At 37.2% G+C, this 13616-nt stretch overlaps 1 protein-coding gene across 4 annotated transcripts in view; it reads left to right on the top strand.

The window, feature by feature from the left end:
* The window catches only part of LOC114643987 (low affinity immunoglobulin epsilon Fc receptor-like), a 46225-nt gene that overhangs the window by 16759 nt on the left and 15850 nt on the right, over nt 1–13616 (top strand). For 3 of the 4 annotated variants that reach the window (XM_051927610.1, XM_051927609.1, XM_051927608.1), the window contains 3 exons: nt 464–571; nt 9844–10116; nt 10308–10459. In XM_051927610.1, coding sequence (XP_051783570.1) covers nt 464–571; nt 9844–10116; nt 10308–10459 — 533 coding nt within the window. The remainder of the gene's footprint in view (nt 1–463; nt 572–9843; nt 10117–10307; nt 10460–13616) is intronic. The other variant, XM_051927611.1, reaches the window with a different exon arrangement.

Below are 13616 nucleotides of genomic sequence, written 5' to 3'. Positions count from 1 at the left end.
TGTACTGGACCAGAAATTGTTAAAGAAAGAGGCAAATATTTTGAAATGAAAAACCAAATAAAGGTTTTAACCCCACGGCTGATGTACAATTGTGCTTGACATCAAAGAGGATTAGAATTGTTTGTAGAATCATCACTAGGTTTTGCATTTACTCTTTTGTAGTATTGTCTCTATGCAAAAAAGCAGTGTCATTCAGGCAGATATCCTCCACTACTGAGTAGCCTATTCACGTAAACAAGCAAATGAAATTACACATTCTTTAATTGACAAATACTATCAGACAAGACCTGTGAGGCCAGTGAGTGACATGCCTGAAAGGTGTATGTAGCTGACAAAGTCAGAAAACCAGAAACATAAGGACACAGACATTTTAGAGTGTGAAATAATAAGTCAATGTATTTTGGTTGAAATGTAACTTGAGAACGCTTCTTATTTTTTGATAATATCTATTTTTCTCTTTCAGCCTCTCCAGTGTCTGCTGTCAATGAAGATTATAAAGCTTGTCTTTTCAAATTGCTGCTCCTCCTGTGTGTTTTGCTGCTGATTGTCTGTATCTTCATGGCGGTATACTGTAAGCAATTTTGACAAAGGGTCATAAGTACAGGGTAAACACATAGTGTATTTTATAAAACAAAACCACATCTGAAGCTTTTGCTTTACTAGGTGATGGCTATCACTAATGAACAGTATGTTGCCCTTATGGTGTGTGATGAGTCTGTAGAAATCAGAGTACTCAAAGTTAGCCTTACTGGTTGTAGAGTAATCTTAAAGAGAGACTGAAAACTATCCAGGTTATACAGTGTAATGATCATATTTATTTAGGTGTTCTAGGTACTTCTTCAAATCAGAATAGAAAATTGGCAAAAACCCTCCTTGGCAGCTGTAAACTGGTTTTATTAAGTGAAACACTCAAACAAGGTGAATAACTGACCTTTAGTGTAAGTGAAAAGCATGACAAAATACTAGAAATTCTCACTTTCGATCATCTGCTTACACTATATTCTAAGTTTGCTGCTCTGCCTTATTCTGTGACATATTTTTCCCGTGTGATAAGTTCCAAAAGCATTTATATATTCTGCAGCTGTTGAAAGATAATTTTCCTTAATTTTAAAAATTTATTTACAGAAAATTAAATAAAGTAAAGTTTATTTGCTTTTAATTCTTGCTTAATTCTACTTAGATAATGCTTTAAATATTTCAGTTTTTTTGTGCTGCTGTATATTTCAGAATCACATTTTTTTGTGATATTGTGCTGACTTAAATAGTGTGTGGTAATTCAGCAGTGAATAGGAATGAGACAACATGACAGGCTCCCATCCCACCAGTAAGATACCATAACTAAAACCAGCTTTACCAACTACAATATTAAACCCATCAAAAGGACAAAGGGAGCATTGTACATATGGTAGTATTTTTTTTGTGTGTGTGTCAGTAATATAAATGGAAACCAGTTGCTGTTTATTTGCTGTAAACAAAACAAAAAAGTTTTACCATGTAATAAACAGACACCATATTTTTAGGGCATCATGTTTTAGGACCGTATATAAATTTTATTTCTAATGATATCCAACCATATGATGCTGTCTCAGACAAATGATTTACTGAATGTACACCGAATATTCTTCATTATTAGCACAATGTTTTTCTGGACTTCAGGTTGTGTCAACTTAAGTCAGGTTTTCTGCCATGTGTACTGAGTACAATTAAATTCTTACTTGTGGGTAGAAACTGTCCCTGAATCTACAAGGGTGAATGCTTATGGACCTGTGCCATTTAGCAGAAGAAAGGAATGAGAAAAATAGTAGCTGAGCAAGATGACTGACGTCTTTTTGGGTTAAAGGTGAATCACATACTCGAGGACATCAGTCGAAATTAAGGGGAAGTACATTTAAGACTGAAGCCAGGAAACACTTCTTTATGGACTAGACACAGAAACCTTGACAACTTCTAAGAAAAATATGGATGAGATATTGGGACAGGTTAGCTATTAGCTAAACAATTGAACTTGATGGACTGAATGGTCACCTTTCATTTGTCAAATTTCTTATGTTATGTTCAAAGGCAGCTGGATGTCAGTCATATTCTGTCCCACCTTTATCCTGTGCAGTTAGCATAGTAGGTGCTTAAAAAGGATGTGATGAGGTCAGTGAATATGGACTTCACTGTGTACTGTGACTGTTCAGGTCAGCTCCACACTCCTTGTCTGCTTCTGGGAGCTACTTGAACTCAGAACTGTTGATAACGTACCCAAGGATGAGCTGGGCAAATGAAGACACACACAGTCACCAAGTTTTTAGTGCCTTTATTTACAGAGACATGTCCAAAGTGCAGTGCAGTCCCATTAGCTAATGAATAATCCATAAAATCAAGGTGGTTAGTGGAGGTTAAAAAGTCTAATAAGTAAATCCAATATAAACAAGGTTAAAATCACAGTAGGAATCTATCCATCCATTTAGAACAAACATGAGCCCCAGTGCAGCATTCTAAAAACTGATATCTCCACCTCTTAGCCCAAATGGGATCCTTCAGCCTTAGTAGACGTTCTTCCAACAGGCACAGCCAGTCCCCTCTTGAGCAGTGGCTACATGCTCCATTCTTTGGACTCTTCCCAGCTGTCTGCCTCAATTCCTTCTCGCTCTGGCTCTTCTACCGATCCTGCCTTCTGTTTACCATTCCTTTAACCTCCAGCTCTTTACTTTTTCTCTCTTTTTTTTGTCTCTACCCCTTTTTCCATGCAGGCTCCCTTTAAGGTGCAGACCTGCTCTGAGATGTAAAAGAAGCACTTGACCAACCTGCTCCAATTTGCATATGAATGCATGATCAGCCAAGCACCCCAATTAACCTTGCAGTGGTATGTGCACGTTCACTGCCTGGAGTCTGCATGCTCTGGGACTCTCGATTATTTAAAATCATGCTTCACCACAGACCTCTCTTATCACAAGCACCAGTGGAAGTTTGTGAGAGATGTGAACTGGATGTATTATTCCTTCACTCTAGTCACATTGTAATGTTTATGTTAAATTAGTACTTACTCAACTGTATTTCCTTCATATTTTAAAGATAGAAATAAATAAGGAAAAAAGTTAATAATTAAATGTGTGTTTCTTTACATTTCACTGCAAAGCACCAGAACCAGAAATCCAGACTTTTGCAGTTGTTTCAAGAAATCTTTTGAGAAAAGAGTCAACCAAGTGAGAAGCTCTGAAAGGTGCAACCAAACAATGCCTCCTAAAAAGTCATGTAACTCTGACTGCCAGAAAAAGATAACATGAATGGAAATTCATATCAGTATGCAGCAAATGTCAAATTCATTATAATGATACCAGAATGTCATACAAGTCTTCTATTGACTATCTTTATCTATACATACTGTATAAAAGGCAAAGCCCTCACTGACTCATCACTAATTCTCCCACTTTCCATATAGCTGGGAAGCTGAAATTTCAAATACTTATTCCATGCAGTGTACTTACAAAAGTTACGTATATTTCATGTCCTATTGCAACATCCAAGGGGGGGAATGGGTGTACCCCCTAAACTGTATATATGGATAGGGGAAACCCGTCCTCACTACTTCTGCGACTTCCAATATATGTAGGAAGCCCAAATTTCCCATGCTCATCCTTTACACTGTACTTACAAACGTTAAGTATGTTTCATTTCGCGTCATGCCCCATAACGAACTTTCAAAAATAACGTCTTCTTTTTGGCGGCTCTCACCATTATGCCATAACGAATTTTTGGAACTGACCTCTCCTTTTGGCAGTTTCATTCCTTATTTCCATTAACAGAGGATTTATTTCATGGCAGAGATGCACAAGGGCCACCCCTGGTCCCCCTTCCTTTTTCCGCACAGCCGCTGTCCGCACACATACCTTGTGGTTGGCTCCCTGCCTAAATACATTAACAACATCCCACGCTCATGTGCTTTCTCACTCGCTTCCTTACTTTCCTCAGCTGTTCGTCATGCTCACTGCTCCCTTCTTCTTTAGTCCAATGCTTCAATCCTGTTATTGTTTGCCTTGCTTTATGTCTTCCTGCTGGTGACTCCTGCCTTTTCATTTAGTTTCTTCACACTCTTAATCCTCCAGACATGCCTCCGCATACTCTACTTTTGAAGGTCGCTGCACCAATTATGTTACTACGAAACTTACAACTACCAAAACTTTGTAACGGCACCAGGCTTCAGATCAAATCTCTGCACAAGAACCTCATTGAGGCAACTGTCTTCACTGGCACTGGCTCAAAGGAAACTGGATTTATTTCTCGCATCCCTCTCATACCCTCTGACCTCCCATTCAAATTCACATGCCTCCAATTTCCAGTAACGGTCTGCTTCGTTATGACAATAAATAAGTCACAGGGCCAGACTCTAAAAAAGGTCGGCATTGACTTGACACAAGATTGCTTTTCACATGGACAAGTGTACATTGCATGCTCAAGAGTAAGCTCAGCAGACAGCTTGGTCATATTACAGTCAGAGGGCAGAACTGTAAACGTCATTTACAAAGAGATCCTTACATCCTAAAAATGTGCATTTCTCATACACAACATTTACAATCATAAATTAAACTCTTTACAATCATCAAATTCACTCTCAATACTAAAATAAACTCACGACAATTACATTGACAATCATGTTATGTTATTTTTAAAATGTTTCCTTTTCTTTTTCATAACTTCTTTAACACACTACTTATCCTCTGCGAAGTGCGGGTATTTTGCTAGTATATAATACACTTTAAATCACCTGTAGCTCATAAACCATTTGAACTATTGACCTGAAATTTGGTACACATATACTACATGACATCTACTATCCGTTTTCGGGGTGATGATTGACCTTCAAGGTTATTCCTCTTTTTATTTTTATTTTATTTTATTGTAGAATCAACTCTCAGCAGCAACCAGCCGGGCGGCCATGCGGCACATGCGTGTGGGCGCCATTCTCATCCCTACCTCCTTTGCCGTCACTTCCTCTTCCTCTTCATATCTTAAATCATTCTTGAGGCAGATTGAAGACTTAAGTGCCAGTTTAAGTGAAAAATTTAAGGAAAACGTACTAAGTAATTACAACACAAACACTGACTTCATCAGTTTTAATGCGAAAAGATGCCAACGAAAGAAGAGAAGAAGTGGCCTGCTAGGGTGGAGAAAAGAAGAGCTGCTCAATAAGCAGCAAGCGCATCAACCTCTAAGCAAATGAATGCTAAACGTACAGAGAAAGAGTATGAAAACTATGAATGCGCAAGTCAGGTGTATTCGCTGCATGTTATTGTGCAGTGTGCCGATACTGGTTTGAGTATATTTTCATTTTACAAGCTTTTTGTTTTTTACATTTATTTAATAGCGGTACAATGATTAGTGCCATGAGTCCTGGCCTGGTCATTCTGTGTAAGCTCTCACCATGTCAGTATGTGGTTTTTTCATAGTACTCCAGTATCTATCTGCCATAATAAGAATGTACAGGTTAGTTTGAGTGGCGTCTCTAAACTGGTCTCATGTGAGTAAGTGTGAGTGTGTGAATTCTTAAAAGTAGGCTGGCGATCTGTTTTGGTTTGGTTTCTCTGTTATATACTCAGTGGTGCTAGGATTAGCTCCAGCTTCTATTGACCCTAAATTGGATGAGGCTTCTACATCAATCCTTGCAATGATGGAAGACCTGACCAAAAATACATAAAAAGTCTCTTTATTCTTGTTTATTCCAAGTGCTTCCCACAAGTAGGTTAATTTTTTTAGGTGCAGTCACGTAATTTATACATCTAGATGACCTCAACAATGGAAAAGGCCTTAAGTACATTTTGAAACCTGGCTGCAATGTCTGCACCCAGCAGTGCATATTCTCATGTTAGGATGTCACATATTATAAAGTACTGAGGTACCGAACATTTAGAATATGGCAAATGCACCATGTCCAAACTAGCAGATTAGAGATTGGTAGACATTTATCACCTCACACTGGTACGTGTCATACATTTTTCCTTTTTATGCCAAAACAACACAATAAAGCTGCTAACAATAAACTAAGCACATAAGCACACAAACTATATATGAACAATGGGAACTTGCTAAATTTCTTTGTGCTTAAATATTTTTAAATTCAATATATTCATATAGGGCGGCACGGTGGTGCAGTGGGTAGCACTGCTGCCTCGCAGTTAGGAGACCTGGGTTCGCTTCCCGGGTCTTCCCTGCATGGAGTTTGCATGTTCTCCCCGTGTCTGCGTGGGTTTCCTCCCAGAGACATGCAGGTTAGGTGGATTGGCGATTCTTTTCGTGTTTTTAAATTCATCTGCAATGGAGTTTTAATGTTTTTCAGCCGCAGCCCAAGGTTTCATTAGAGAGATAATTTGCAATATTTGAAAGAAATTGTGGGAGCAGTGATTTATTTAGCCAATATTATTTATTTATATTGGTTTTAGATTGTTATACAGACAGTTTTATGCAAACTGAAATATGCCCTTGGCAGGGAATGCACAGGTAACGATTTTGGGTGCTGTTTAATTTTCATTTGTCAGGATCCCTAGAGGTAGGAACTCATGGGGTGTTACCACAATGAAAGGCAAAATGGCTACTGGAACTCTGGTCCATCAGTCTGACTGGTGACAGCAGGCCTATGCCTTACACATTGTCAGTCAGCCAGTCATTCTCCTAACCCGCTTTATCCTAGCACAGGGTCACAGGGGTCTGCTGGAGCCAATCCCAGCCAGCACAGAGCACAAGGCAGGAACAAACCCCGGGCAGGGAGCCAGCACACCGCAGGGTGTGCACACACACACACACACACACACACATTCACACACCAAGAACACACTAGGGACAATTTAGGATCGCCAATGCACCTAACCTGCATGTCTTTGGACTGTAGGAGGAAACCCACACAGACATGGGGAGAACATGCAGACTCCATGCAGGGAGGACCCGGGAAGCAAACCTAGGTCTCCTTTCTGCGAGGCAGCAGGGCTTAAAGATAAAGTACACATTGCTTTCTGTTTTCTTTTATTTTGAACAAGTTACCTGGAAATTGAATGACCCTTTTATCTGAGAGTTGGGGTTCAGGATTGCAGGGGCACCTGGGGCTGATGGGGGAGTTCAAGAAGGACAGTTTGAGGAATGTTTAACGCCATTCCAAACCCTAACAGTTATCTATAGGGTATTTTCTAGGAGCACTCCCAGGTTATCACAAATTACAAGCAGTCATCTGAGAACGGCGTCAAAAGATAAGGTTTTAGTTCGATGTTCATTGACTACAGCTATGTTGCAAAATAATTAAGACTAAATCTGATTGAGGCTTTAGAAGACATCCCTGTCCAATCCCAGCACACACACACATGTACCCTGAGATTTATTCTTACTAGGTATGAGAGCTTGCTCTTAATTCACATACTGTATATTATGTATTGCTGTACAGGTTTCACAATGCAGTGCATTCTCTGAACAAGACAAAAAATATTAAACAATAAACGGAGATTAGTTTAAAAAAATAAAATGCAAAATAGGCATTAAAATACAATTTGTCTTAACATCTTTGTTCATTTCAAACTCCATCCACAGGTGCAAACTTATGAGACTTTTAATAGACACCTTAAACAGATTCCTGAAATTAACAAAATTTTACAAAATGGTATAACCAGAATATATGTGGTGCAAAATGCCATGTCAAAATATCATAAAAAATGGGGAGAAAGATTATAGTCCACAGCAGGTAGATAATAAATAATAGGCAAAAATAATAAAAAATAAAACTGGCATAGAATAATAGACACCAACATTAAAAAGAAAAATTAAACTAGATTTCAACTGTAGACTTTAAATGCACTACAAGACAGATTTAATTCAAAGTATAAGCATCTCTGAAATGGGCTTACAGTCAAACGGCCGTTAAAACTAAAACTAAAACAATTCCCCTTCTCTGTTGTTCAGCACCATCAATGACTTGTTGATTATTACTCCCCACATTCACTCCTGGCATACTAACAGAGGTCTCCATAGCTAGAAAAGCAGATGTTCTGCATTAATTGGATAATAACATTTCACTTTTTGCATAAATTAGCAACAATACATTATACTTCCATTTTATTGAACTTTTGATGATATTAGGCCAAACTGTTTATTTCAAGGGCCTAAATATAATTTACATGGTTACAGTTAATAGGTCTGTAAAGTTAAAATAAATACTACTAATAACAATTACAACTGTTTTGTCACCATTATTGTAAGCCACCTTGCAGACTGGTGGGTTAAATTGAGCTATCAGACATTATAATCATTGTTAATGCAACATAATCCTGATGTAATCTTTCACACTGTGATAAAAAATTCTAAATAAAATAAAAAGTTTCTATGCGTTTTCTGAAATGTCATGCCTCAGACATGTAATTTTCTGAGAGAGACATTTGTCAGCGATGATTCCATTGAAAACATCTTTGAGCCCCTCCTGTTGTGAGCTGACTAATTCGCAGACATCCTGGGCTGTAAAAAATGATAAACCGTCATGTAGCTGCTACAGTATTCATGTTTACATTTCATCTTTTTGGATGAGTTCATTTTTATTAATTTTGCAGATTACGATGAAATGCACGTTATTTTGATCCTCACATGCTGGCTATGAGTTGGAGGTGCTGCAAACTGCTTTATGCCAAATTTGAAATATTTAAAATTAAGATATTCCTCACTATTTTTAATGGGAGTATTTAAATAAGGCACTTTATGTGTGTATAATTCTTAAGGTTCATACCTCACTTTAATATTATTTCACAAAAAAATGACAAGTAAAAAAGGTACACGAAAATGCCACCTTGACTAAAGTGCCGCCTGAGGCAATCACCTGATCACCACACCTCATGCACTGGGCCAGCTAATGATCAACAACCAAATCAAGGATGAGAATTAAAGCTGTAGTCAAAGAACAGGGAAGGATTAAAAAAAGAAAAGAAAACGGAAAATTAAAGAAAGAAATGAAAAAGCTCAAAGAAAGGATTTGTTTAGGAATCTGTCACCTCAGATAAGGATGTCATTGGTTAGAGTTCACAACCTATAAAGACATGTCCATAGATCTTTTATAACGGGCCTGGTAACCAGGGTGTAAAATGATCCTGGGAACACCCATCCAAGATGGCAAAAAAGATGGAAATAATAACAGGAAAAGTACATTTATATTGCCAAAACTAACAACAGATTCATAATCTACAATTGCTGACAACCCCTAATTAGAGTGCAAGGTTGTCTCAAAAAACTGAGGGAAACAAATTATAAAAAACAATTGTCAATTTATCAATATTCATGCACTATTTCTTTAAATGTTCTTTATGTGTGGTGCCCTAAGAGGCGGGGCCACCCTGACATCACTGGTATGTTGGATCCTCCCTTCAGCTATAAAAGACTGAGAGCTGGAGAGAACTAGTAGTAGTTTATTAAAGTGTGTTGGAGCCTTATGTTCTGTTTTCTTTGCTGATTGCTGGTTTATTGACTTTTTTTAACACTGCAGTTGTATTTGGTTTACTCCTTGGATTAGTATGGTTGGGATTTGTTTACTTTGGTTCAGAAAATGGATTGATTAATAAATGGCATTTGATGTTTTGCACCTTTTTAGATCACTTGAGAAATTAGTTTATTAAAGATGTAATTTACATGAAGTATTTTGTTCCTACCTTTTTTAAGGTAAAATCTGAATATGGAATAAATTAATGTATCATTCAACCATAAATCACATAATTTTGGTGACCAAACCTTTAATAGGTGTCACATTGATAAAAACAAGATAAGCTTTCTTGGAAATACTATTTGAAATGCTCATTAAATATAACAGAAACTATTCTAAAAAAAATGACTGATTTTACTTAGATTTCAGATTTCAATCAAAAGAACTCCAGAATAACCTCTCAGCCCTGCAATCCCGATATTCAGCTCTGAATCTCAGCCTCTTTGATTTGCTGTCCCAGTATTCGGTCTTAAATTCTAGTCACACTGGCCTGCTGAGTGACTATTTCGTGTTGAATAAAAGCCAAGCTGACCTGCACAACCAGTATTCAAAACTGAATGAGACTAACACTAAGCTGTCTACAAGAGTCATGGCCTTAAGTAAATACTGCCCTTCACAAAATTTATTGTCTGAAGGTGAGTGATGTGAACTGAAGCTCAGTTCCTTTCTAATAAATGCATATTTGATATGACTGAAAGTTAAAAGTCATCAAACTGTTGATGGTATCTCCAAAATGTCTATTTGTTCATTAATAGCTGTAATGTACCAAAGGCTCACATTTCTAACATTTTTTGTGTTTGGTTTCTTTGTGTTTGTCATTCCACAGGAAGCAACTGTTCTTTCTGCCCAGACAGCTGGCAGCCATTCAACTCTGAATGTTATTACTTCTCAACTGATCAAATGGACTGGAACTCGAGTAAATATGACTGCCTATCAAGAGGTGGACATCTGGTGATTATAGATACTGACCAGGAGCAGGTACACCAGTGACATTCAATATTCAGAACAAATTGGCACAAAGAACACTTTAATCCTGTCTGCGGGCAATCCACACAAACCCTGAATCAAGAGTTAGTGGAATAAAGCTAATAAGCATATTGTTAAATAAGGGCAGGCATGCACAGGTTTCCTGAGTCTTTTATATTGAAAAAAAGATGGGTGAATATCATGTTGCATACAGTATGTCACATCCATATGCATTTACCTGTTCCTAAGTTCAATATGCCAGCCAGCTATTCAAATTCAGTAGTGTATGCAGTTGGGCTACAATTATTGAATTTAAAACCTGAAGACTGACAGTAAGAACAGGTATTTTAATTTGGAATGGACAGATAACTTTTTATTTAAATGACTAACAGATTCAAATGCAAAGCAAAGCCTGTCTGCAAATTGTCAAGCATATATGTTATTTTCAGCCTAAACCACAGCAAAATCATAGAATGCACATCATTGGCAATCAATGTATTCTGTAACAATGCAGACACTGCTTAGATTTCTGTTTGTGTCTATTTCTTGATGTATAGACTATTTGTAAGGAGGTCATATTTTACCAGAGAGATTTTCTTTAGAAAATGGGTACATTTTCTCAGTGACGCCATTGCAATAGGTAACATTATTGCTTATCTGAATTATATGAACATGCAGCTACAAGGCTGAAAACATTTAATTTCAGAATTACACGAAGTTGTGTCAGCATTTCACAGCAAACTAATACTCTCTCAACAAGGCTTGAGAGGCAGACTGTTTTACTTCACATATCTCCCTTAGCACAACACAGTGGATACTGTGGTGGAGTGATATCTAGCATATAAGTTGATAAATAAATTGTATGTCTTTATTTGTAAGCTAGACAAAGCAAATGTAATGCTAGATAGTGTTTCATAGGCATGTTTTACTTTATTGATGAGAGCAGCAGTGCTTTGACATTTACCTATCTAAACCCCCAGTCTTTAGTACTGACTCAAACAAAAGTGAATGTAGAATGTATCAAACCAGCTTGGCAAGGATAACTATGTTTGGATGTACAATACCCTATAAGCCATCCACACGTAGGAAGGGTATAAACTGCCGAAACAAAGCAACTGTGGGATCAGTTGCAACTAAACATGTTCATTAGTAACTAGCCTAGGAAGGGACAGGTAAACTAATTCTATTGGTCTGAAGTACAACTGTGTATGATTGGAGGCCATTCTGTACCACAACGCCCCATTGGTTCATGTTTCATGGTAAGAATGGTATAAAATTGGTCACCTTGCCTTCACCTCCCTTTCACACCATCTGGACATCAAGAGAAGACCATGGTGAAGACAACTCAATGTGGCCTGTTTCAATACTCCATTCAAAGGCCATGTAGTAGCAAAGCAAGCTAGACTGAAGATATGCTGAGAGCCACCTTTTTACATAAGAATGGTTTGCCAATATTCACATAGTATTCTGCTTCCTAAATATTTTTGGGCATATTATCAATAATACAAAATTAAATGTGTAATTTAACTCCTGCCGGTTTCTATATTCTGTCTACATTTTACAGAGGTAGAAGGAAAGGGGGAAGGAAGTGCTAAAGTACCTGACCACAGAGTGCTAGGTGTATAGGATTTAAGACATTTTATAAAGGTTTACGGAAAGAGTATAAAAAGGAAGATAGGGTTACCATAGGACCTACACGGCAAAACAGATACCTTCATGCATAATTTCTTAAAACAAATGATACCTAACTTTTCAGAGTGTTTAGAACATTTCAGGCTTTCAAAGGTCATCCTTTACTTTATTAAATAACCCTTCTCTCTTTGTCTAGATGGTTAGTCAACCACTTATCACTTATTCCTGCCTTAAATGAAGAGCCGCAACAGACAGAATTAGCCCTTTTATCCACTTCATGACTTCTGAATTTGTGACATTCTGAAATGGCAAATTTTATTTGAATGTTACCTCTGATAGAAAATTTAAGAACTACTGAACTATGGCATTGCTTCTTATGATGATATTCACTTTGACATACATCTGCCATGAATATACAGGTCAAATTCCATTAGAACAAACCCTGTTTTAACACATTCCTATAGAACTAAAGTTTAAAAGAAAACTCATTACAGCAAAGTTCATTTTATCTGAAAATTTGTGAAAAAGCAGCAAAACATGTATTTCTTTTGTACATGGGCAAAAATCATGATTCAGGAGCTGTTCTGAACAGCCAATTAAATTGCGTGTTAATGTCACTTAGTTTACTTGATGGTTGTCATATTCCTATGGTGGAACAGAGCTTGAGAAAGATTATTGAATTCCTGAGGCATTGTGGGGGTATCTGGGAGTGGGAAAACAGACATTCAAATTTGACTTCAGCGGTACATGCGGAGCTCTGGACATTCACTGCAGCTATACTGTCAATTATTTCCCGGTTTCTCAAGGTATGGTATGACTTCGCTGAAAACATTAATCAGACTGAGGATTCATTTTTTACTCACCCTTCAGCAATAATGCAGACTGCGGAATTTCCCTGCTGATTATGCTACTAAACCAATTTTTAGCATTTTTTTTCAAAGTGGTTCTTCCCTATGAACCCCTACACACTATAATCTTTTTTCTCTTTTTTTTTATTCTTTGAATTTTGTGTTTGCAAATGTATGCATACGATGATTTTTATTTATGAATGTGACCTTCATTTTCTCAAACTTTTTATCATGATCTTTTTATGTAAATCTTTTCCAGGTCAAAAAAAAAGGGTGACTCACAAAAGAAAAGATAACAGCCAGAGAGGGCTAGTCAATCCGTTAGGCAATGTCATCTGAGGGGTGGCATTTATGAAAGTTTTGCACATTACAGACACTGAGGTTTGCCAAATGTGCCAAAAAATGTGCTATGTTCCAATTCTTGTATAATGAATTCCCTGTTATAACAAATTCTTTTTTTAGTCACAGGCACTTCATTCTAATGGAATTTGACCTGTAAAAAAATTAACAAAGAACCAACATATCAAACGAGTATCTCCAGTGGTGCCTTTGAATCAACATAACAACTTACAAAACGACACAACAAAAAGGTGCATCTAATAGATGCTGCTGATTTTGTTACTAATTTACTTTGTGCGATTAAATGACCAGTAAATGACAAATATAGTAAAAATAAATGTGACTAATAC

Source organism: Erpetoichthys calabaricus, chromosome 5, assembly GCF_900747795.2.
Source record: "Erpetoichthys calabaricus chromosome 5, fErpCal1.3, whole genome shotgun sequence".
In the NCBI taxonomy this organism is placed as follows: domain Eukaryota; kingdom Metazoa; phylum Chordata; class Cladistia; order Polypteriformes; family Polypteridae; genus Erpetoichthys; species Erpetoichthys calabaricus.
This window is presented reverse-complemented; position numbering and strand designations above follow the sequence as displayed.